Source organism: Taeniopygia guttata, chromosome 6 (assembly GCF_048771995.1).
Source record: "Taeniopygia guttata chromosome 6, bTaeGut7.mat, whole genome shotgun sequence".
Lineage (NCBI taxonomy): Eukaryota > Metazoa > Chordata > Aves > Passeriformes > Estrildidae > Taeniopygia > Taeniopygia guttata.
Genome location: NC_133031.1, coordinates 25,674,794 through 25,699,842, shown reverse-complemented (window position 1 = coordinate 25,699,842; position 25,049 = coordinate 25,674,794). Strand labels below are relative to the sequence as shown.

Below are 25,049 nucleotides of genomic sequence, written 5' to 3'. Positions count from 1 at the left end.
CAAAAAGGGGGAAAAAAAGGTTATACTACTGACCTTCCTTTTAATGACCTTCGGAATACACAGCTGAAGGAGGCAGCAAAAGATGTTTTTATGTACAGTCATGCCTGCCATTCTGCAAACACAAAATTGGTGGGATTTGGTAGTAAAGGACTGGAAGACTAGAACAGAGAAATGTCTCCATGTATACAGCCATCCACCCCACTGCCCTGTGTAGAAATAATTCACCTCCCAGTTCTTTAACAGGCAAATAAGGCCACAGACCAGCCAAATCTGCCTGCATCTCATGGCATTGATCACACCTGAGAGGGATTTTTCAAACAGGCACCAACTGCAGGGAAAGACTAACAACCAATTAAATCTTCCACTCCGTCCCCCCTTCACCTAAAGTATTTTGGTCCTAAAGCATTTTGGCAAGAGCGAGATAATCATGTTTTATACGTTCTCTTCCATGCAACAGCTTTGGCAAATGTCCATCCAGCGAGAGCTTCCATGACAGCCCTTCATGTGAGTTAACTCCTGCTTGTGGATAGGGAATCCAAGAGATTTTAGGCACAATGGCAAGACCACAAATCAGAAAGACAACAGGCATGCACAGCCTGTTTTCCTCTGGTGCCCAAGGATGCACATCTGAACTCAACCCATACATTTCTCTCTGCCCTGATAGTCAGCAGGAGCTCTGTGCTGAGTTTTCAGCTCCATTAACCCCTCACTGGGGTCCTCCACTAAATCCCCAGGAAAGGCTCATTTCAGGAGCCTACCAGCAGCACCACTGAAGATATACCAGCAGTACCCATGTTACAGACTGATGCAGTGTCAAAGCTTCCAGCATCCCAGTTCTCCAGCCCATCACTGACCTAAGTGATGCGCAGCTGCTCAGTCCTAGTGTTTTTAATCCCAAACCTACATTTTAGTCCCAAAGTGATCAGCTAGTGCAACTATGTTTCCCAGGAAAAGTTGTTTTTTCCCACAATGCAGTGGCTGGCAAGAATTCAAATTCTTTCTATTCCTCCGCATCCACGAGAAAAGAAAGGTAGAACACAAACCCTGAGAGATCTTGGTCAAGAAGTTAAGAGTGCCAAGCGGCAGGGAGCTGTCAGGGCAAGTACGTCCCCTGCGGATCAGGCACAGGGAGGGAAGTGAAGGAGCCCCGCTCTGCCCTCCCTGCCGCTGTCGATGGCGCAGGAGAGGGAGCAGATGGGCAGCGAGGTGGCTCTGTCAGCAGTCTCCCGGGGGGGACAACAGCGGGGCAGGGCAGCGGCCGGACGGACGGAGGGGCAGCCAGGAGCGGCTCCGCTGCTCCCGCACACAGCCTCGCCCAGAGAGCGGCACCGCCGGCGGCTGCACGGCCCTGCCGGAGCTCGGACAGGCACCACTCCGGCTGGACGGGCCGAGAGACCCCGGCACAGGGACAGCTTTCTTCAGGAAAAGGTCTGGCAGCGATTAGAGACGGCAGGAAGGGAGACAGCATCAGCCGCACGGGATGGCGAAACGCTTTACCACGGCCGAGCGCCTGCTAGGACTCTTCTGGTCCCTCGCACAGCGAACCCCAGACCGCGGGAGTTTCCCGACTCTGTGCCTCCGAGCGGGTTTCCATATCAATATTTCAGCAGCCTCTGCCTCTCCAGCAGCATTCCCTCCCTCCGTTTCTCAGATGCCCACGCTCCCTCTAGCGCCCGGCTCCGCTTCCCTGCCGCCGGCTGTCCGCGCCCTTCCCCGGCGCGGCCGCGGGGACCGCGGGGCTATTAAAGGGGTTACTAAAGCGATGCTGTTAAGCCGATGCTGCTGGGGCACGCCGGCCCTGCCGGGCCCTGCGGAGCTGCCTGCCCGGCGACTGCGGCGCACGAAGGGGGAAAAAACCCGTGCCAGCCTCAGCGGCAGGGCTGTGCCGCTCGTTTCTGCGGGAGAGCAATCAGGTCTCCTTCAGCTCGGGGAGGGAGGAACAAAAGTGAGATTTGATCACTCAGCATCCATCTTTTCTTATTTTTATTGCATGCTGAGATTCCACTGGTTATGAAGGCTGGAAATTGACCCTAAAGTTTCCATGGCAGATTATTTATCAAATATGTTGACACCCACACAGACACGTTCTACAAACATGCAGCAAATTTTCTTCAGTTCCCTCAATCTCATAATACCCCATAAATGCAGGAAAGGAAACACTTCCATGTTCTCCTTTTTGCATGGAGGAAATATTAACAACAATGATGCAGTTCTCTCTGAACATTAGAAGAAGTTAGGATTTGGGAAATTGTTTACTTTGGATTCCTACATGGAGTTTAAACAAACCAGGAAGCTTGTATGCAAAGGTGTGACTGCAACAAAGTATATTCCAGCAAAGGGATATTTCAGCTTAAAATTCCTGTTGGGCTCCTCCAACTATGTCACCAGAGCAGTCTCCAACATGGCTTAGCTTACAGTGAGGGTCAAACTCCCAGAGAGCAACAAACTCTCAGAGCCAAACAAGAGACAGTGAAAGGCTGTGCACAAGAGAGGAAAAAACTCATCTGACCACAGTCCTGTGGCTGTAATTCAGAAAACATGAAGGACCCACAGGTCTCTTTGCTGCACTGCTCCATGTTTCCTCACCTCTTATTCATTTCTCAGTCTTACTTTCCACTGCTTTAGGATCCTCTGGGTTGAATTCTCCACTAGAGTCAAATAGCCTAGATTAAGCCTACATCAATTTAAACTGAGGATCCAAACAAATGCTTTGCTATTTTGGGGAATTTCTGCAATTATAGAATTCAATGCTTCACAAGGAACATGTCATTTAATTTACTGTCTTGACTGAGGCAGGTTGGGTTCAACACCTTCAAACACAGATTCTCAATGGAAGATAAACTTGACCAGAGCCCAGCCAAACCCAACCATTAACTCCATAACTGAAGGTCCCCTGCAATATCCTCAAAGCAGCCCCAACCATGAGGCCTGGCCCTCAATTCTGGTATGAATTTGGAGTTGTGTGTGAGTGCTGATTGACACAAAATGCTGCTTTCTGTTCTACCCACAGACATCCAGGGAGCTCAAGGAGCATGATACTCCAGTATGACTTGAGTCAGCTCTTGACTGTTTGCAAGACTGGTTTTCAGTATTCTTCAGTGCAAGTAATACTAAAGATCTTTGCCCTTAACCTGTGCTTTTCCCATTAGACAACACTGGTCTCCTATGTTTTCTAAAATCCCTACTAAAAACACAGCTGTAAATTTGGAAACTCTCAGAAAGTTTCATCTTCCTACAGCCTTGCCTTCAAGAAAATATTTGTTTTATCTCACCTCCCTTTTGAGAAAAATCTCTCCTGCCTAACATAAATTATCTGCTCAAACCCCTTTTCAAAAGACTTCATCATCTAATTGGATGAATGTTTTCCATTATGGAAAAAATAATTAAAGAATCACATAGCTGATTCTATTTGCATTCAATCCACTTTGAAAACTTAGCCACAAGTCCTAGGGCATCATCCCTGATCATGGCAAAGTATGAGTACTGGGGTCTGGAGAGAAACTGCTGATAGGCACCTCAGATAGGAGCAGTTCTGTTACTGAGCTTGGAACTACAAGAACATCAACAGTTTGCTGTGCCAGGCAGGGAAACAGCCCAGGGAACCTGCCATTTTCCTGGGATCCACTAACAGTACCCAGGTCCAAACATCAAACTGACTTTGCAATGAAACCAGTCTGGAGAGAAATAGCACAAAAAATATTTTCCAGATGCCTTTTTCCATGTCTACTAACTCAACACAACCACAACAGAAGTTGTCATGTTGGTTTCATTTTTATTTCTGATCTTTTATTTAAGCATTAATTAAAAATGGATTGGCAAAGTCCTGGAGAAGGACTTTAGTAGCAAGCTACATTAATAAAGGTAGAGGAAAAGTAGAAATGCATAACAACATTTTGCCAGAGCTGGCCTACCTTCAATGGCAACAAGACCATAGCATACTCAAAGGCTATTTGAGAACAAAACAGTCCAGAATAGAAATTAAAATATCTGCCAAAGGCAGTGCAATTAATGTGGTTGTTCTCTCACCATTTTTGCATTCTAGGAGTAAACATTTTATACTGAAATCCAGCTGGACTTTTGGAGCAGTTACCCACTGCTGACAACTAAATGCAGCTTTGCCTGCCTAAAGATTTCCCTTCCTCCCTTCCAAGCATAGCAGTCTATTTGGAATTGCAAATATTGCCCATCACACACCGCATTGCAAGGCATCTTAATGAAAAACTACCTGGCACAGAGTGATCCCACTGGCCTCCCCAGCTTGTAAGGCTCCATGGGAGTGAGTAATGTCTCAGCATCCAACCACCAGTACATTAGCAGATCACACCAGAACCCTGCCAAAAGCATTCAGAGGAATCATTCCCGGAACAGACAGGCTTCACTGGGAGAACTTGCACAACCTGCTTGTCACTGCCAGCCCCCAGAGCTTGCACAGGACAAAGAAACAGGATCGGTGGTAGCAGGAGGTAAAGAAAACCCATTCAGAGCAGAGTGGTTCCCATCAGATCATCATCTTTACATGAGTTTTGAAAACCCCCAAAGACCTTCTGGTACCTTGCTGCAGCACTTCCTTTGAGAAGAAACTTTTCCTAATGTCCAGTATGACAAACGTTGGGGCTGTTAACACGTATTGATCCCTCTTCAACCAAAAAGATATGCTGCATCTTCTAGCTCTACTTCCAATGTCTGTAAGCTGCTGCAGCATTATTAGCCTCCTATTTATTATCTTGTCCCAAAGACATCTCATATTCCAAGTCTTGGAGTGAATCTTGAAACCACATCAACTCTAGAAATGACAGTCACAGGCTGACTGGACAAAACAGTGCAGCAGGCTGCCAAGACAAACCAGGCCCCAGCCCAGTGTCTCACCAGCTCCCATCCTGCCTTCCCCAGCTTTCAGGGCCTGGATCATGCTGTAAGCATCAATGCAATTGCATGGTTTGCACAAGCAGCAGCTGCACCATCGAAGCACACCAGACTTCCACTTGTTTATCTTCTGCACTGTCCTACTACAATGAGATCAAAAAATTGCCCTGCTGACATTTTTCATATAGTATGAAAAATCTGACCCCTAGTATCATAGAGAAACTTGGCCTGGCTGCAGCAACCTGCAAGATACACATGCCTTAGCCCTCTCCTGCTCTTACTGGGGCATAGTAGTGCATTTCTCATCTTTATTCCAGATGTTTGGGAGAATTTATGCCAGAATTTGGGAGATGTCCCTGCCCATGACAGTGGGGACTGGGAATAGATCATATTTAAGATTCCTTCCAGCCCTTAATATTCAATGATTCTGTAGAGTTTGGCTCTGGTTACAAAAAAAAAAGCTAAGACATATATACATGGGATAGCTAAAGCATGCAGTGATCATAGCTGCAGCATCTCCATAGCTAGTGGATTAAAAATGTCTTCCAGAGAAAGCTAGAAATGTGCCTCTTTTCTTCTGATATTGAAAAAAATAATGCCAGCCACAATGCCACAGAATTTTTGGTAATTCCATCATGGAAGAGGCATGGACAAAATTAAGTACTTCCTATAAACAGCTACTTTCATCAGAGGGACAACTCTCTAACCTAACAAAAACAGTTCCCATTTCCCATTCCACCAGTGACCATAACAGGAGAGCAATCCTAGTAAGTGTGTTTTATTCACTGTAGTTTCTTGGAATCTCTTGGAAAATCTACTATCAAGAAACGAGATAGTGAGGTTTAAAACTGTGAGAGTATTAAAGGTGCTGCTACCTTTTTTTGCAGGTCCTTATCCTATAAATCAGGGAGAGAGGAAGGAGGAAAAGATCATATGAGGAATCAAATAATCTTCACAAAATTGCTGGAGAGGATCTGATGAGCAGAACAAGGAAAAATTTCATGCACTAACATAAACATCTAGAGAGGGATAACAGTTGTAGAGGGTACAACTGCTCACTGAATGGCACATCTGTACACAGCATGTGTGCTCAGAGAGGAATGGTTTTGGAAAAAGAATGGCTTGCAGATCTTTTGGGAATAACAGTATTTTTCACTAAAAATCCTCCTTTCTTTAGAAAAGCCTTGGCAAGAAAACATTTTATCTGATCTCTCCAAGGTCCCTCAAGAGCTTCATGACCTTGCTCAATAAATGCTTCAATTAGGGCAGATTGATACTTGAAGCCCAAATAGAAGTCTGTGTTTTCCAGTATCGGACTGACTGAATGAAGCCAAGTGCCCTCCATAAGAACATAGAGAACATAAACCTCACTTCTACACAGACTAGCATTTTTGTATTTTCCTAATGATTTTCACTTCAAGATCCTCAGGTATTGTACAAAGCAGAAATGAATTCTGCTCCACACCACCACTTTGTGGTAGCTAAGTAGTACTATCCTCATTTAACATGGAAGAGGAGATCCAGAGAGGTTAATTGTCTTTCCTAAGGTCACAGAAAAAGCCTCTGGGCAGGACAAAGCAGAGAACCCAAATTCCCTGATCTCACCAGCTTTTTGCCTCTATCGTAATCCTGACCTCACTATCTGCAAATACAGAAAACAAAAGTTTTTTGCCTGGAAGGGATTATGGTTTAGTAAGTTAAATTGTGATTTCAGGGATGTGTGAGAAAAGGGGGATAGGAGATTCACAGACACTTGCTTTTAAAATAATAATACTTTAAAAAACAGAGGGTTTTAACAGTCCAGATAACAACAGGTTCGGCATCTGCAAACACCTCCCTTTTGTGGAGTGTCTGCAGATCTTTGCAAATCCATCCAGTTTTTAGGAATACCCCACTACTAATGCACAAAACTTGATTGCTCATGTTTTTAATAACACATAAGTGACAAAAACTGAGGTTTTGAAGCCTGCTCAAGTAACAGAATTGGTAAAGGCAAGATGTTTGCCTCTTTACTGCTTTGGGAGCCTGAATACAATATAACATACAGATACATCCTACCCACTTTACTCGGTCAACTGGCATAATCATGACATGAGTTAATACATATTGTCCATTTCCAACACACCATCCTGCTGCTTTGCATCTCCTGTGACCTAAGAAAATGTATGCTTTGTGATGTGGGGCTGGGGACCAATGTGGCTGGCAAAAGAAGCCACACTGTTTGCCCAAGTGACCTTGGACAAATTGCTTCATGTTCCTGTGCCATGGGCACACCAACAGTAGAATTAGGCAAAAACTGAGCTGCAGCAGAAAAACAGGCATTGGATTCAGCCTTATCTGTTAATTAATGAAAGAACCCATGTTCAAGCATATAACTTTCCCTCTACACAGTTAAAAAAAAAAATCCAATTTATTACTAAATGCAGTATGTTTTTTCCAAAAGACAAGAGAGAAAAATTCTCAGAATGCTAGACCTCATATTAGGAAAATCACAAAAAGATAACATTCAAATTTATTATCACGCTTGCATCTCCCTCCTACAAACACCACACTGGCAATAAACACCAGTCTTTTGCTTTAGCTTGTGCTTTTGAGTTGGAAGCTTTCAATGCATGATATCCTGAGGTGCAAAATCCTAATGCTATGCCATGAACAATCAAGATATTTTCTTTCATTTAATTCTCAGTCACTTAAAGAATAAGGAATCTAGTTATTTAAATAGCATGTTTCTTTAAAGGAAACCGAGGAGAGAGAATTTTGTGAAAATCACTTTCTGAGCTCTGCTTTAGAAAAAAATAACCTTTCCCCTGCAAATGCCTATAGAATGAGTTTTCATTGCTACTTTAAGCAGAAATACTCAAAATTATTGGAAATCCATGCTGGAAAGGCATGGGGGAGACATTTAAGCTTCTTTTACTCAACACCCTTTGATTCATCATCAAAATGAAACAAAAGAGAGGGTGTATGTAGGTTGTTTTCTTCATTACGTGGCATGTTATGTTAAAAATAAGTAGTCCTAGAAACAAGTGTAGTGCTGAAATATACCATACAGCTGTGTTCTCTTCAATGTTTGCTTTCATCTTTAATGAGAGTGAAATTCATGTCTGGCAAACTCAACTGCCTTTAAAAATTGGTTAAATCAAAGTAACATCTACATTGCTGTCAGAATTATTGCCTAAGTAGCAATAAATAGACAAAAAAATAAAGTAAAAAAAAAAAAAAAAGTTGAACTGCACATTACAACCTATAGCTGATGCACAGATAGAGACACATATAGATAAGTTGGTGGACAATTTGCTTTTTCATGCCTAGTAAGTTCCATGAAGAATACATCTGAAAATGCAGCCAATCTGTTTTATGCTGTTAATTGCTTTCTATTCATTTCCAATAGTGGCAAAACAATAAAAGAGGCATTTTCAAGGCAGTGACAAGCTATAATAATCAGAATAATGGGAATATTGCCATCAGACATAAAGGTTTCCCAGAGTCCTTTAGATTACATCTGTTCCCAGACTACATGAGAGTAGAAATGGTATTTCTGATACCAAGTCAAAAGAAACTTCAAGTTTTGTCCACAGCCACCTGCCGGGCGTTGCAGAGCGGGTGTGAGGGAGGGTCCTGCACTGTCACGGCACAGCGTGTGGGCTTTGGGACATGCCCTCCACACACGCACACACACACACACACACACACACACGCACACACACACAGTCCCACGGGCTTCCAGGGACACCTCAGTGACTCGTTATTATTGACTTCGGGAAAAGGCGTCAGATGCCATGGATTTTTTTACAAACTTTCCACTCTGCTTGCACTACGTGCCTCCCCTGACAGCTCCTTGATGTGCTGTGCGGCTTTCCACCCCTTAATGAATTAATGGGACCTCTCTTGCTTCCAGCACTCACGGTGGGCACTGGACGGCTTTTCCACCAGCCTTGTGCATCATACATCCCAGGCAGGGAGGCAGCGAAGGGTGCCACGGTGTTCATTACATACGGAGAGGCTGAGAGAGGGGGTCCCCAGGGGAGCGGCACACGGGACACGCTGGAGCGCAGAGGAGAGCGCTGGGCCAGCCCGGGGACCGCGGCTCTGCCCCCGAGGCCGGGGCAAAACCGCGTTCCAAAGTCGCCTTCACCTTTCCCCAGGAAAACTTTTCTCCCACGGCCATCGCTCCGTCTCCCACTCCCGCTGGCGACAAGGGCACGGTGCCCGCCCAGCGCCCCTCTCCTCCCCGCACCCCCGTCCCGCCGCTGTCCCGGCTCCCTCCCCGCCAAGCGCCGCCGGACCGGCTCGGCTCGGGTGTGCGGGCGGTACTCACGCTGCTGTTGTGTCCGGACCAGTGCACCATGGCTTGGTTGTGCGCCGCATCCCCGGTGAGCGCGAAGGTGGTGCTGCTCAGCCTCGGCTCCTCGGCCCCTCGCGGCCGCGCCGCTCTCGCGTCCTCCGGGGGCCCGCGGGGCTGAGCGCGGCCGCCGCGCTGCCCCTCGGCCGCGGGCACCCCCCGGCCGCCGCCGGCCGGCAGCGCCCGGCGCCCCTCGGTGCTCCGGCGGGTCCGCGGCGCCGCCGGGCCCCGGCTCCCGGGCGCGCCGCCTCCCGCCCCCGCCGCGCGGAGCGCCGCTCCCCGTGGCCCCGCTTGGCCCCCCGGCTCCGCGCCCGGCACCGGCTCCGCGCCCGGCACCGGCTCCGCGGCGGCCGCCGCCCCGACCGAGCCCCGCGCTCGGCCGCCCGGCCAGCTCCGTAATCCTCGCGGCGGCGGCGGTGGCGGCTGTCGCTGCTCCTGCCTAAGGCGAGACGAGGAGGACGGCCAGGAGGGCGATGGAGATGAGCAGGATCTGCAAGTTATTTCGGCGCCGGTGCAACACCAAGAGAGAAGTAAGAACCATGTCCAGGCGAGAAAAATGGTGTGGCAGGTCGGAAAGCAGTTGGTCCCCTTCTCCATGCCTTTGCGGAGCGAGTCGGGGGGCTTGCAGAGGGAGGGGGGATGAGGCGCTGCGTTTAGGGCTTTTTTTTTTTTTTTTTTTTAGGAAGAAAGGGGCCGGATTCTAATTATAATATTTATTATTTGCAAAAGGCGCCTCTTTCTCTGGCTCTTCTTCTTTCTCTTCTTCGGTTTTCTCTTGACTCTTTCTCAGCCTCTGAGACGATGACCAGGAGGAAAAAAAAAAAAAAAAAAAAAAAAAGGAAAGAAGTGGGGGGAAAAAGGAAAAAAACTCTCCCCGGTAGTTGGATTCTGTTCCTTACTGTTGCTGGATTTTTTTTTTTTTTTCAAAAGTGCTTTTCAGTGAAACTGTTCACGTTCAAGGATTTGATCAAGTGAGAGGGTACCACCACACGGGGGGAGGAGCCCCGAGCCTTGCCAAGCCGCCGCCGCCGCTGAAATACACCGCCGAGTCACCCGCCGCGCCGCGCCGCGCCGCCGGGGGCCGGGAGCGGGGCCGGGGGCGGGAGCGGGACACCGCGCTGCACCGAATCAGCTGGAGCATCACCCAGCCTTTTCTCCTGATTTGGTATGTGTGCTCCTGGCCGAGAGAAAGCAGCCGTCATTCCCCGCTTCTCCTCATGTATATGTACATAGACTCGCGTTTACAGAGAGATGTGGGTGCTCCTCGCCCTGTGTGCGTGCGTGCACATGTACGCACAAAGGCTGGATGTCAGCCACGGGTACCGGGGCACGAGGGAACGCAGCTGGGATGAGCGGCTCTTGGGTGCCTCCCGTGTGTAACAGCGTACCCACGGAGCCGGCCATCCCTCCAGATGGATGTGCCCGTCCCAAGCGCAGCCTCCCGGCCGCGGGGACTCACGCGTGTGCGTGGGAATCCCAGCAACCTTGCCACCGTCCAGCAGGGGAGACTAGCAGGATTTGTGTGGGGCCAATAACGAAGAAAGGGCCGTATCTGCAGGCAGCTCCCTGCAGCAGCATCTCGGGACTGTGTCGGGAGAAGGAGCGAGGGGGATGTATTTCTTTAGGTCACGGCAGCGCAGCGCTCCCGCTCCCATCGCACGGATGCGTTCCCCCTGGCCAGGACACCTGTTTTCTGCTGGCAAAGCTCAGGAAGCCTTTGCTGCTTCATCCCCCGGACAAGGTGTGAGTAATGGCAGGCTGTGAATGGGAGAGGGAGGCTGCTGCCGCCTCCCGTGGCTGCGGGGCGTCCCTGTGGGGTCACCCTTGTCATCGCCATCTGTGCCAGTGCCGCGTCCCTCCGGACCGATTCATTGCAGCAACACGTCGGCACTTTCTCTTCGGATCAAACCCGCGGTCGACCTTCTCCCGTTCTCCTCCTCCCTTTGAAAAGTGTCGCTAATTAGCGATTTTTTTATCGTGCCACCCTCCTTCTTCCCGCATCAGCCATTCTTTGCCGTCCAAAGACGGATCCACCAACTACACGGCTCTCCCCGCGGTCTCCCCGCTCCCCATCGCCAGGCCCGGTGCGGGGGTGGCTCAACACTTTCTCCCGCCCACCGCGGGTCTCCCAGCCCGGCAGGCACGGAGGCAGGACCGGAGCTGGCACTGCCCGCACCGGGGAGCGGGGAGGTTTCTGGCCAGCGCTCGGTCAGCTCGGGCTGGGGGGTCCGTGCAGCCCGGCTGCCGCAGGGGGAGCGGGGAGAGCCGGAGGAGGAAAGAGGGGCTTCACACAGCGCTGCCTGTTGCAAAGGGGGAGCGGCGGCTGACGAGCTGTCCTGCAGGAGTGGGAAGAGCCGGTGCGCACACAACAGCGCTGACAGCCTCGGGAAGGAGGCGGGGGCCCTACCCACAAACGCGGCCCTTTATTAGCCTCAATTCCCAGCGCAGATAGGGAGAGTGGGAGGTGGGGGTAGGGGAAGCGAATCGCCCACTCCCAACGCAACGGATGGTATTCCTGGCTTGGAATCGGCTCCTTTTGTGTTGTGCTGCCAAAATGTTTAGATGACATTTTATTTGTGTGGGAGCAGTGACGTGGGCCTGAGCCGGAGCTGCTCCACAAAACCTCAGGCGAGGGGATTTCACAAATGGCACACTCGTGCCAGGTGCTACCCTGTATGCACAGGGACACGCCAGCCCCGAGGCTGCACACTGCTGCTGCTTGTAAGCAAACAGCAGGGTGTGGGGAACAGGAAGGACCCTACTGTCCCCCAAATTCCACTGCTGCAGGAACAGAGTCCCCAGGTATGTGGCATTAGCAGCACATATGCCACCCCAGTGTCTTGCCATTGCTGTGCAGCGTGAGGAGAGGCACTGCCCACCTAATGCCATACTCTAGCAGTGAGGCTGCAGCTGTGACAGGCAGAACTTGTTCTAAAGTTATAATCAAAGTTTCTGCAGTCCCACTGGACCCAGCAGCAGCACACTGCTGCTCCTGAAGGTCTCTGCACATCCAGAATCCCAGGCACCACATAGTAAAAGCTACTGTGGTGCTGGCAATTGCCACCATTAGCCAGTACCCTGCAGTGCAGTCCACCCAGTCCTATTTATCTTCTCAGCCTTGCTGGGCACTGCTTAGGACCTAGTCCTTGTCCAGATCCTGATCAGTCACTCCTTTGTGCAGCAGCATCCTTGACTTCATGGCCACCCAGACCAAGACAGGACTTGCGGGCACATCTCATTTTGCAAATCCTGCCAGCACAAAGCATTTCTTTGTGTCCACCACATCCCTCTTTGTCACCACAAGAGCCCAGCTGTGCTGGACATGGCACAGAATGTGAAGGTGAACACTTGAATGAAGCCTAACATTTTATTTAGGACAGTATTTCCACCGTTCCAATAGCAGGTGTTTTCTACCCTGCAGACTGAAGAGCCATTGCTTGCAATCGCCTCTGTGAGTGTCATCCTCACCTGCCACACTTGGGGATAGTCCCAGACATTCAGTGCCGACTATGTCAGTGAGATTCCCCAATCCCTAATTTCTCAGACAGACAGACACAGGAAGCTCTGGTCTTTCCGAAGCAAATTCTAAACTTCATAAGTGTTTGCTTATTGCTGTTAAATGATAGGATGCACGGCTGGGGGAGTCCCCACCGATGATGTGAGACTGCGAACTAGAATCTCCCCGCTCTGCCTCAGCAGTGCCGAAGAGAGCAGCAGCCGAGCTCTCGAACATCTTTCCTTCCCTAGAAAACAAAGGTAATGTGAGCAACACCCCCATCTCCTGCACGATTCGCGAACTGCGTGCCCATCGCCAGCACACCGAAAAAGGGGCTTTTCCTGCTTGTACCATCCCTGTTGCAGGAATAACAGATTTGCTTCAAAACCTGGCCCCTTGCATGACAGGGTGACAGTGAGGATGTCATCTGACAACCCTAGATTTGCACAGCCTATATCCAAGAATAGAAATTGAATAGTTCAACACAGTATCCATTACAGGCTGTTTTAAACCCTGATCTAATCCATTATGATCTGCTTTAATCCCCACCCAGCTGCAAACATCCATTAAAAGAAGCAGGGGTTGGTGTTATATTCTGTTGGACCATGTTGATTTTTAATTGATGTAGAGAAAACCATATGCCCTAACACCAGGCAATGCAGAGGATTTCTAAGTAAGTAAGTAAATGTTCCGGAAGGCAAATTGTGGCACAAATACAAAGTAGCAGAACATGCCTATAACCGAGGGGAGCCGAGTTCAGTTAAGGAGACAAAAGCAATTGGGGGAGTTATGTTTGTTTGGAGGGGGTGATTTGGATGGAAGAAGACAAATGACACTATCTAAAGAAAGAAACAAATAGAGCCAGGCAATTGCCAAAGCCTTCAAAAGCAGCATTGATTATTTGGGGTTTTCTTTTTTTTTTTCTCCATTCCTATTCTGTGACTTTCATGTGGGGAAAAAAATAATTGTTAAATGTCAAATTCTATCACACATATCAATAACTTCATCATCACAGCCTCTGCTGTAGATTGTAGACCTGCTCCCCAGTACCTCAACCCTTCTGTTTCGCCCAGCTCTGCCTATCATTGCTCCATGTCCCTCTCCTTCTGCAGGATTGCACACACCCAGAACTCCCTGGAGGCCCACAGTGTGTCTCCCAGTCACTATCCCGCCAGGAAATTTCTGAGTGAGAGCTGGAATGTGAAAGAAAGGAAGAAAAGTTAGGTAAGAGATCATAAGAGGAAAATTTAGAGAAGGGGGAAGGAAATTCATGTCCCAGCTACACTGCAATCTTTTCACACACTTATATCCTCCCCTGAAAGTCTCCTGCACTACTCAAGCCCTCCCAAGGGAGGAAATCCCACACATACTAAAAGAAAAATCAATGCTTGCTCCAGTTAACGTTAACCTATTTATTACGTGTGAGACCAGTCACTGGAAAACAAAGCAGGTCTGTGATAATGCTGTCTTGTTTACCAAGAAAAAGCCTGAATCTACCTAAACAAAAATCATTAAAAGCTGAAGTATCCCTGTACCCTCAGACAAAATGTCACCTGCAGGCAGGGCCTCCACCATTTTTGCTGGTGCAGTACCAGCCCCATTATGGGCAGATTTTCTCTGAGCACAGCCAGGGTGTGCAGCACAGTCTGAAACACGGCAGGCCCGTGGCACTGGCAGACTTGCTGCAAAGCTCCTGAACAGGGGCTGCAGAAAACTGCAGATGCTGCAAGAGGGAGTCTGGTTTCTGCACTGAACGATGAAGTGGGAGTCCAGCAGCCCAACACAGCAGCAGAAACACAGGAAGCACACAGCAGCACACCAGGGGAGGTGTTTTACACAGCCTGGATCTAGGGACAGCGGCAGGACACTTGATCTCAGCTGATCTTGGAACAAGGTCCTCACAAAGTGGATCCCCTCACTGCATCACAGCACCAGGGTCTCTTTGATCAACACCACTGACACAGTGCCCCAGGGCAGGAGAGGGAGCCTCAGGCCACGCTGGGACTGCAACAGGTAGAGGCTCAGCAGAGTGAAGAACTCCTAAGGATCTCACCTCGGGCTCACCAGCATGAGCAGATGCCGAGTCAGGTTTGGTGACCAACTTGACTGCATTCCTCCTTTTGACTTTATCTATCTGAACACTGTATCTGTGGGAGACAGACGAGCCCCTTTCATTCAGGGATGCTCAGAAAGCTGCACTCTCTTCACCCACTGATAAGGCTGCCCAAAAGGTGCCCAACCTGCACAGTGCAGGTAAGAGACTTGGCGAGACACAGAACAGGCAGGGGTGTTTTCAATTTTCTGGGGAAATTCAGCAGGTTTTAAGTCATGTTTCTAGTTAATGTTGAGTTTTGTTGTTCATCTTAAAGCTAAGATAAGAAAATCCCTTTCTGCTGATAATCAGCACCATCAGGAATGCCAAAGAGCTTATCAGAATGGAATGAGTTCACAGATTTGCAGCATATACAAAGATAAATTGTGCAGCACACAAGTTCACAGTGTTGAATTCACTGTATGTTGAAGGTTCCATATATTTTTATCTTAGAGATTCCAATCAGAAATGCAGAATCCCCCATCTCCCAGATTTCAAATCATTTAGGACCACAGTGAGATACTAGACTTTCAGAAGCATTTGCCAAGTTTTTGAAAATATGCTCCTTAGCATTACTTAGAGAGCTCTGGATCAGGACATTTGAACCTTCAGCCCCTCTTTGTCTTCTGAATTCAATGAGCTCATCTAAAACCTGGGTCCAGCTATGCCACACATTATGAAGAGAGGAAAAATAATGGCTTAAGATGTTACAATATCTAAGAATACTCTATGAGTACTGATACCCATTTGGAGAAAAGCTAATTAAAACCAGAAATGTGGCTACTGTTCATTAGATCATTGATTCAGAGAGACTAAATGACCCTCATCTTCCTTCCCATCCCAGGGTATGTCTCAGTCTTGCAGGTTTCCTGAAGAAAAGGAATCTTCCTTATTGTTAGAAATTTTGTGCACCTGTCATCAGCTTTTCATTTCTGGTTGTTAATGAAGGCTCATGCCTAAGAGGGTTTAGGATTGCCACCAAAAGGCAGAGTGCAAATACTACCTTGCTGTGCAAAGACAGTCTTTGTGAAAATGAAGCCTCCCCTATGCTTGTTCCATTCCTGCAGAAACAAGACCAAAAAATGACAAAGTGCCTTTTCCCATCCCACAGAGCACACACTGGGAGAATGAGGCTGATGTGGTCAGTGACACAGCAACAGTTCTCTCTCTCTCTAAGACTCTGTTCCCTCCCCAGTTACCTTTTTCTATTTTTTTTTTCTTCTTCCAGACAAATCTTTCGTTCTTCCACTCTTCCTCTTCCCTTCTTTGAGATAGATGTAGAAGGGGAAGGAGCTGGTATTGTTTCTCCTCTCTCCAAGCTAAATGCAAAGTGATTTCTCTGTGTGTGAGTGCACAAAAGCAGAATTTTCTTAGCAAGCTGGAGAGAAACAAGTCTGGCAGCAACCCCAGCTTTGATGGTGGGACTTCACAGGAGGATGTTGAACCTGCAACAGCTTGGTGCTCTTTTCTCTTCCACAACAAACACCACCTTTTAAGATTCTCACCTATGGCTATTTCCTTCCCTTCTTTTAAGAGCCCCAAACAAGAAAGGAATTGAACTACAGTACTGAGGAAAAATTTCATACTAGTCAACATGAAGCAAAGGGTTGTATACTTAGCACAGAATAAACAAATCAAGAAGAAAATAAAGAAAAATAACACAAAACTACAGTAGTAGGTAGCTGTCTGTAGGCAAGTGTTTCTTCCCAAGCCAGTCCTGGCAGTCCCCAGATATCCTGTGCACTGAATCAGCAATAAATAACTCCTAAAAGGAGTCAGGTTAAATCAAGTATCATGTAAACAGAGATTGAAATATTCTGAAGGGGAGAGTCTCAGGCAAATGTGTGCTCCCAGCACCTCTAAGACAGGAAGTAGGAAAGAATTAAGTGGCAGCTTCTACAGTCTTTGGAAGAATGTCTCGGCCGATAGCTTCAACTCGCAGGGGACCAACTGAAGTTTCACAACCAAAGGAAATTAGGAAAGATAACACCATTGCCACAAAGAAAATAATGCAGACAGTGTGATGAATTCTGGCTGGCAAAGGCCAGACATCATATCTGTATGTATTTCCATGATAAAATTGCCAATTACTAAATTAATAATAATTTAAACTTTAGCAATGCCTAGAGTTTCTGTCAGGCTCCTGGTAAAGGCCTGAAAATGCAGCAAAGAGACAATTCCTTCCCTGAAGTTTGGGTTATGACTTGAAAGCAGGGAACTTGCGTGTTTTCAAGACAGAGTGAAAATGAGAACAGTTAAGGAGATTGATCTTCACAAAATAAAAATGTACTGGGGCAAATCAGGGAGTTCACCTGGGGAAGGAGGAGGAAAAACCAGCACAGGAATTTATTGCAATACAAAACCTGTCATAGGCAAAGGGTGGAGGGGCGAAAAACCTGAAAGGTTTGGGAAGATTCAAGGGAACCTCTTCCCTTGTAAGGCCACCTGACCACAACATTTGTTACTCCAACACAGAGTGTATTTATTCTATGTTCTACCAAGTGATTTAACAGCTTCCTTCTTTTGTTGGTTGTTTGAATCTATTCCTTAGCTTTGTTGCAGATGTCCACGTTCCAGAGCAGTACTGCAGAGACCACCCTTGTCTTTTCTCCCTTTTCTGAATCTGCCCAACACTTGGCAATTTCAGAGGCACTCACAAGCAGAGGAGCAACCTCAAAAGGGTTAAAATTCAGGGACCCAAATGAAAATGCAATTAATGAGTCTGCTGCATAAAAGATCCTGATGCTCATAATGCAATCTGCAAGGGCTGGACATTTTTCTTTGGGCTTCCTCCCCTCGGTGGCTGCGCTGCCGCACGGCGACGTCGTTAGCATTGATTTGCCGCAAGGTGCGTGTGCCACATCTGCAAGCTGCCAGGGGAAATGGAGAGAGTCTCTCTCCTTGAAAGGCTTCAATTACTTAATTATCCAAGGAAAATGACATGCAGATTTAACAGCACAGGGAAGGGTTAGGACTCGCTTCCCCCATTCCCAAAGAATACAGAACAACCCTTCTCTGCTACGTGATCTCCATGCAAAGCTAACACTCCTGGTTTGTTGTTATTAATTACCCAGCTCCTGTTCACTGGAATTCAGAGGTGTTGATACTTCACATCACCCCCAGCTATGCTTGCAATTCATAAATCATACTGAGAGGAGTTGCCAGGAGAGGAGAGGAAATACTAAAGGAAACTTGCAAGCATCTCTGAATAGGCAGCTGCTGCTCAAAGAGGCTGCATCCTCTGCATAGAGTCAGATGTAAACCAGGATTAGTGCTACAAGACAGCAAGAAACATGCCAAAAGTAGGCAGGCAAGACAGAGAAACAATGCATTCAGACAGAAAAGGTAAAGGAAAGCAGATGGCCCTGAGGATTAACCTTTCATATTCACATCCACAGGTTAGATCAAATCAGATCAGATGGTCTGATAAAAGCTCAAAGGCTCTGTTATGATTATTAATCTGGAAGGGGTTGACTGTAGTTCAAACAGAGAGAAAGGTGGCAGTTCTAGTGGTCAAACCAGCACTGATTTCCCTTCCCCTGGAATTTAAAACCTCTTTCCCAATTTTCCATTGGTAAAATAGATCTGAAATTGCCTCACCATATCAAAAGCAAAGTTCTGAACAGGGTTTTGGCCATCCCACATCTTCTACCCCTTTACACAGATATAAATTCCACAGGAAGCGTCCACTTTCCTGCTCACCACAGTGGCTGTGCTGAAACTGTGTCCTTTTGAAGGAATTGAGAAAGGTAAGTTTGGTAGCAAGGGATTTCTGTCTTAAGCCAGTTAAGAGACTGGTGACCACACCTTGTTATTGACCCCACTCAGTTGCCCACTGGCTGGCAAAAGGACCACACCAGATCAGACCCGTATGAAAAAAAAAAAAACCAGGTTGGGAGCATCTGGACCCAGATTTAGCCATCTCTGTGAATGCTCTCCATTCACAGGGTTGCCTTTTTTGGGTTGTTTTTTCCCCTCCCCTTTTCAAAAATAATTTCAAAGTTACAAGTAGTTGATCCTTGAAAGCAAGGTTTGTTGGAAAGGAATGGCAGCTTCTCACAGGGCTCACAAGGTACCTCAAAGAAAAGGGGAAACTTAAAGGCAGACAAGGCCTTCACTTGGACACACAGCATCTCAAGTTCAGTTTTCTTATTTTGAGGGAAGGAAAGGATCTCTTTCTCTTTCCTCCTTTCTACATTTTGCAGTTTAACCCAGAGAAACTAAAGATTTTAGGTCGCTTTGTTCATTTTCCATTGTGGAGGGTGTGTGTTTTCCCTTCCTTCACACTGCACCTCTTCAGTACATTTTCAGCCTGGGAAGCTTGACAATGTGGTAAAAGAAACAATGAAGTAACATAGAAACAGAGAAAAAGAAATCAGCTGGAAGTTATTCATTCCAGTATTCTATAATATACTGAAGGGGAAAAGGGACAAAGCAGGGTTAACATATCATCTATAAAGACCACTGATTTGAAATTCTGAAATACTGAGATTTCTGGTCTCAGTGAAAATCACGGAAGCGAGAGATCAAAAAAAAATCACAAATACCTTAAGAGAGGTAATATTCTCTTTAAATGTTTAAATTTTTCTTAAAAGAATTTTTAAACAATGTTTTTTATTAAATGAAACCCTGAATTATTGAGTAAATTTTAGAAACAGCAGGTTTAGCCTGACACTTTGCTTTCCACAAGTGGATTTCTCATTACTACCGTAATAGCATTTTTATGTTGCAATTAACTTTTCCCCTTCCAGACTGAACAGAATATTTATTATTCTTCCTGCTAGACTTTCCTCCCTATTCTCTTCATCACTGCATTACCAGCACAGGAGATTCAGAAGTACTTTAAGCTCGCACCTAAAAAGTTTCTCCTGCTTAGGTCTCTCATTGAGGCTCACCTTTATCACACAAGTAGACACAGGAGGGAGCTCAAGCAACCCCATTCACACTGAGGTTACATGTCTTCCTGCAGCAGCTGAAGTGATTTAATACCTCTAATTCTCAAATCGGGGTTCCTTTAGGTCTTGGACTTCAATTTCCACACCTGCCAGAATAGAAGTTTCCATTTTAGCTATCAAAACAACTGATAGGTGTTCCCTGCATACCATGAAAATAAAAACCTGTAGCAGAGTTGGCTGAGCTGAGACCAGAGGGATGAAATCTTTGCTCACCAGATTTGGCAGTTGCAGATGTGGCTGCATGCACGCCTGCAATGTAACGCTGCTCTTAGTACTGCTGGCTGAACCCTCAGCTGCCTTTTCTGGTTGCTCTTCCTTGTCTACTTTTTCTCCTTGCTAGACCTCACAAAGAATACCATAGGAATTTCTCTTCTTTAGCCTCCTCCTACTCTGCCTAAGATGGAAGTCCATGGGTGCAGCAAAAGGCATCTCCTGGGGAACAGGGAGCAGGACTTCCTTTTCTTCAGAGGATTTCTTTATTTGTCCAGCCACCATGGCAAAGCTCTTGAAAGTAATGCTCATTTTCCCTTTCTATTCCTTTCTACAACAGATTTAATCCCCCTTATTTTGTCTCCCTTTCACATTGCCCTTAATAGGAATATTTCATGGAATCATGAAATGGTTTGGATGGAAAGAGACCTTTGAAGGTCATCTGATTCCATCCTGCCTGCCATGGACAGGGACACTTTTCATTAGACCAGGTTGCTTAGAGTTCCATCCAACCTGGCCTGGAACACTTCCAATTATGAGGCATCCACAGCTTCCCTGGGGAACTTTACCAGTGTCTCACCCCTTTCATAATTAAAAAAATATATTTTTTATGCTCAATATAAAATAACCCTTTTTAGTTTAAAACTGATTCCCTTTGTCTTGTCATTACAGGTTTTGGTAACGAGTCTCTCCTGTCCTATAAATCCCCTTTATGTACTGAAAGGCTGCAGTGAGGCCTTCCTGGAGCTTTCCCCTCTCCAGGATGAATAAACCAAACAGTTTCACAGCCTTTCCTGACAGGAGAGGGGCTCCAGCCCTCTGATCACTTCCATGGTCATTCTCTGGACTTGCTCCAACAGGTCCATGCCTTTCCTGGGCTGGGTGCTCCAGAGCTGGGCACCATACTCCAGGAAAGGTCTCAGAGAGCAGAAACAAATGGGCAGATTAACCTCTCTCAACCTGCTGGCCATGTTCCTTTTGATGCAGGTTGGCTTTCTGGGCTGCAAGCACACATTATCATCTTATGTCCAGTTCTTCAGCACCAAAATAAAAGTATTTGAAAGTGCCTCTTTAACCCAAGTTCACAATCCTCATTAAAAATGAAGCAGTGCATGAGAATCCAAAATAAATTCTTACAGGCACCTAAAATGAATTCACTAAAGGGAGAACCTAAAGCCATTGCCCCCAGCAGCTACTGTCACCTGTTTCCACATCACACACACAAGGTCAGGGAGCCCTGGAGGCAGCTGACATAATTAAATGAAGATTTGGATCAAATCATCTCAAAGTCAATCAACTGTAAGCAGACACCAAGATTAAGAGTTTGCTCATTTGCCAGAATATGATCAAAATTTTTTTATTTTGGCACATATTTCTATAAAAGAGTAGGCACTGACAGTGTGGCCTATTATTCTAGGTTTTCCTTCTTTCTCTAACATGAACAGTGTCAGGTAAGTTCTGGAGAGAAAGATAGTTTTGTTCCACCTTTTTCAAAAGAGATTTTGGAGGATGTGATTATTTACTGTATTTCTGTGCAGTCCTCACACTATGAAACCTAGCTTAGGCATTACCTTTGCACACCAAAGCAATAGTGATCTGTACCAGCTGCAGCACCAAAAATGAACCTGGATGCATTAGAAGATCCCAACAGAAATCACATGTCCAGGAGGACTTCATTAGTTATAAGGAAGATTATTGACATTTATCTTCTTCCTTATTTCCCTAATTCTGCTGCTCATGATTGATGCAGAGATGTGATTATTAGCAGCCTTTTTGCTGGGATGCACTGGCTGCTGCTAGTTGTCCTTTTTCCAGTTAAACCCATAGAGAAGTCCCCAGCTGCTGCATTATCTTTCAGGCTTCTCATAATTTGCAAGGAGAGATCACTCTTCATTTGAGGGGGGAAAATCTGGCTTGATTTAATTTTCCATTTCTCCATTTCCCTTGTATCTAGAGGCCCAGTTTTAGAAAAGGTCTGTTTTTCTGCATTGAGATGGTGTACTTTACATCCCTGAAGAGAACAGACATTCCACATTACCATCTGAGCACACTCAGTGGGGTATTGGAGTGCAGAATTCTCAGTCTGTTCCTCTGCCTCATTCATTACTGAGCAAATACCTCCACAATGAACCAGTAAGTTGGCAACCCCATCTGCTCTGAATATACCCTCCACCAGAGGAACCAACAGAATGTGTATGGCATTCCTGTCCCCTTCTTCCAGCAGATCCCAGAGGGCTTTGCAAACTGCATAAGTCTTAAATGGGAATGCAGATTATATATTGATTTTTTTTTTAATTATTCAAAGGATGTAAAGTTAGAACAGGCTCAGCTGGCCAACTATGATAGTGTCAATGGCAAACTTAGCCAAAGAACCCAGAAATCTTGATGCTGTTCTGCCTTCTGGTCATGTCTTCTGCACCTTAAATTCATTTTGCTCACTGTTCTGAGCAGAAGTCTGAAACTTATTTTTGACAGGGACTGCATTTCACCTCTAAGGGAAGTTTCCCCTTATTTGTATGCTCGCTTTCCCTATTCTACTGCCTCAGAAGTCTCATTCTGTCCCAGACCTGCATATTGGCTTTCCACAACCCTCCTCATCTTGCATGGTGCATTGATCTATTCTTGCTGAGACTGAAGGACACAGGTGCCTGCAGGAGTAGCATTTATGCTGGTTTGCATAGCAATGATTATAAAGAAAGTACAATCAGCAATTCCTTGCCAATATTTCCCAAGAGAAGCAATATTGAAGCCTAGATTTTTACAATACTGTCACTAACAAAAGGGTTTCATACTGGAAATATCTTTTTAAAATACGTGGGCACTGCTATTTAAATATAAGCTCCAGTCCTGAAGACTCAAACACCCAGGACACAGTATGAAAATCAAGCTATTTCATAACTACACAGTTCCCTGCCACACAAAACCACCTCCAGCCTCTGCTCACCCCTGTTTGCAGAGAGAAGTTCACTTATCTCTTCCAGAGACAGCACATCCAGACACGCAAAGCCCTGAAAAACCCAGCAGAGACTGATGCACTTTGCTTCCTTGAAGAATGCTCAGGGCACTGCCCTGGCCTCCCTGATTGTCACCACGAGAGTCACAAGGGAAGGGATGTATCTGCCACCTCACTTCAACTCTTTTCTTTCTTACGGAGAAGAGAATGCAAGGGAACCTGAGGAAGGTGAAGAAGGAGGTGCAAAGAGGAGGTATGTCTTTACTGGTGATCAGAAGCATGAAACTACTCATTTTGGTGCTTCTTTCCTCTTCTTTTCCTTCCCCAAGATTTTCTTTTAAACAGAATTCGCAGAGGTCATCTACCTTTTCCTAGCTACTTTGTGTTTATCTGTTTTGTTTCTCTAGAAGAGGAAATAAAGCTGTATATTTTCAGCTAAACTATATTAGTTATTGAGTGTTTTGCATTGTTCTTAGCAGAAAGGCTAAATGTTTATTAGAAAATATTTTGACAAAGGAAAAAACTAATTTCCAGCTAGGTCTAGCTGTAGAAAAGGTGAGCATGGCTCACTGAGTCTGTAACTGTATTAAAGGTTTAAAGCATGCCAATTTAAAATCTAATCCTAGTGCCTTTGCATGAGTGGTCCTATTAAAGAGAGAACAAATTTACTTTTTGCCTTCAGATTTATACTGGTTGTCAATATAAGCAAATGAGAATGAAAGAAATTCAGAACCACAGCCTGTTCTAAGCTGCACCACTTCAAAGAAACTCTCCAGGAGTCAAAGGATGTGCTTTTAATTAGCACTGGAAACACAGAGTTGAATCCAGAAGATATAGTTTTTAAGTTAATGAAAGTGGTATCATTTATACACTCCAGTATCTCTGAATCATACAATACATTTCAAAGACAAAAGTTAGGATGCCTCCCTCATTATGCACTCATGGTAACTGCTAGGTATGCACTCACCTTCCTTTGGTTACTGAGGTTTAATCAAACAAGTTCTCCTGGACACTCTTCCTGAACATTGTGTTTTGTAAGCACTCCTGCATCTTGGTGATGTCTGTGTGTAAGCATCAAAAAATGATTGCTCAGTTCTCAATATTCCACCACTTGTGCTATTTCCAAAGTAAACAACTCTTCCTCCATTGGGAAATAATATATAGGCTGAAATAAAATTGTGAAATACTAAAAGAAATCTAGCCTCCTCTTTATTAATGTTAAAACATTTATGATAGACCAAGGCATTGAATTTACAGATCTAATGAGACCTTTGTGCTCTGAGGTAAGTCCTCAATTTATAAGGGAGGAGAGTAGGTTTCACCACTGCTTGGCCACCGGGCTCAGAAAAACTCTTCTCATAATTGCAAAAATGGAAGCCAAATTACTGTTTTGTCTGTTCCTATTGATGCTAAATCTGCTTAAATCCCCTGTAAAGCCTCCTTAGTATGGACATAAATTACAATCACCCTATGACTCCCTAAGCAACGAACAGGAAACTGGTCTGTATGAAAATAAGACCTGCTGAGTGACTATCCCTTGTGAAAATTGGGCTATTGATGACCAGAAGACATAGAACAGGACAAAAATTGTCTCTAAATCTTATAAAATGTATTGGTGTGGGCAGAACAAGACACTGACAACATTTTACTGAAGTGTAAAGTAAACTTTGCTTTCACATAATAAAATCCTGATCTAAAGGTGGTCAGTGTTAGAGTACATCTTGTATCCATATTTCTGGTCAAGTTGGTTTCTTACTGATAAATAAGCATATTGAGGTAAGACCAGTGAAACCCAGAGCAGTAAGCACAGAGTCATGCTTTAAATAGACCAACAGTTCCACTGGAGGACAAGATCCCACTACCCATGTGCTCAGTCCTTGAGAACAGAAATTAAACAAGATCAGGGTCAATCTGTCTGCTATCTTCATGCTTAGTCCAGCCAGCTTTCACGTTGCTCCTGCAAACCAGCCCACACCTCAGTTTAGCACCCCTCAGACCAATGCACTGAAAAGAGAGGTTCATCCCTATGCAGTCACTCTCCCAACCACACTGTCTCCAGTAACTACTCTAAGCATTTCCAGATTTTCTCTTATTTCTTTTTTCCCCATTGGTTTCAATCCTGCGTCACGAATTCACAA

The 25,049-nt window shown here is 45.9% G+C and overlaps 1 protein-coding gene and 1 long non-coding RNA gene across 3 annotated transcripts in view; one reads left to right on the top strand and one right to left on the bottom strand.

Annotated features, from left to right (window-relative positions):
• Positions 1-12,820, bottom strand: part of SORCS3 (sortilin related VPS10 domain containing receptor 3) — a 268,866-nt gene extending 256,046 nt beyond the window's left edge. The window contains exon 1 of one of the 2 annotated variants that reach the window (XM_030276367.4): positions 9,182-12,820. In XM_030276367.4, the coding sequence (XP_030132227.4) occupies positions 9,182-9,802 (621 nt within the window). In that variant the 5' untranslated portion in view covers positions 9,803-12,820. Of the gene's footprint in view, positions 1-33; positions 1,675-9,181 lie in introns of those variants that run through there. The other variant, XM_072931239.1, reaches the window with a different exon arrangement.
• LOC140684456 (uncharacterized) lies at positions 10,231-24,089 on the top strand. The gene is made up of 2 exons (XR_012056735.1): positions 10,231-10,370; positions 12,832-24,089. It is a non-coding gene; the product is annotated as an uncharacterized lncRNA (long non-coding RNA).
• Positions 24,090-25,049: the final 960 nt, after the last annotated feature.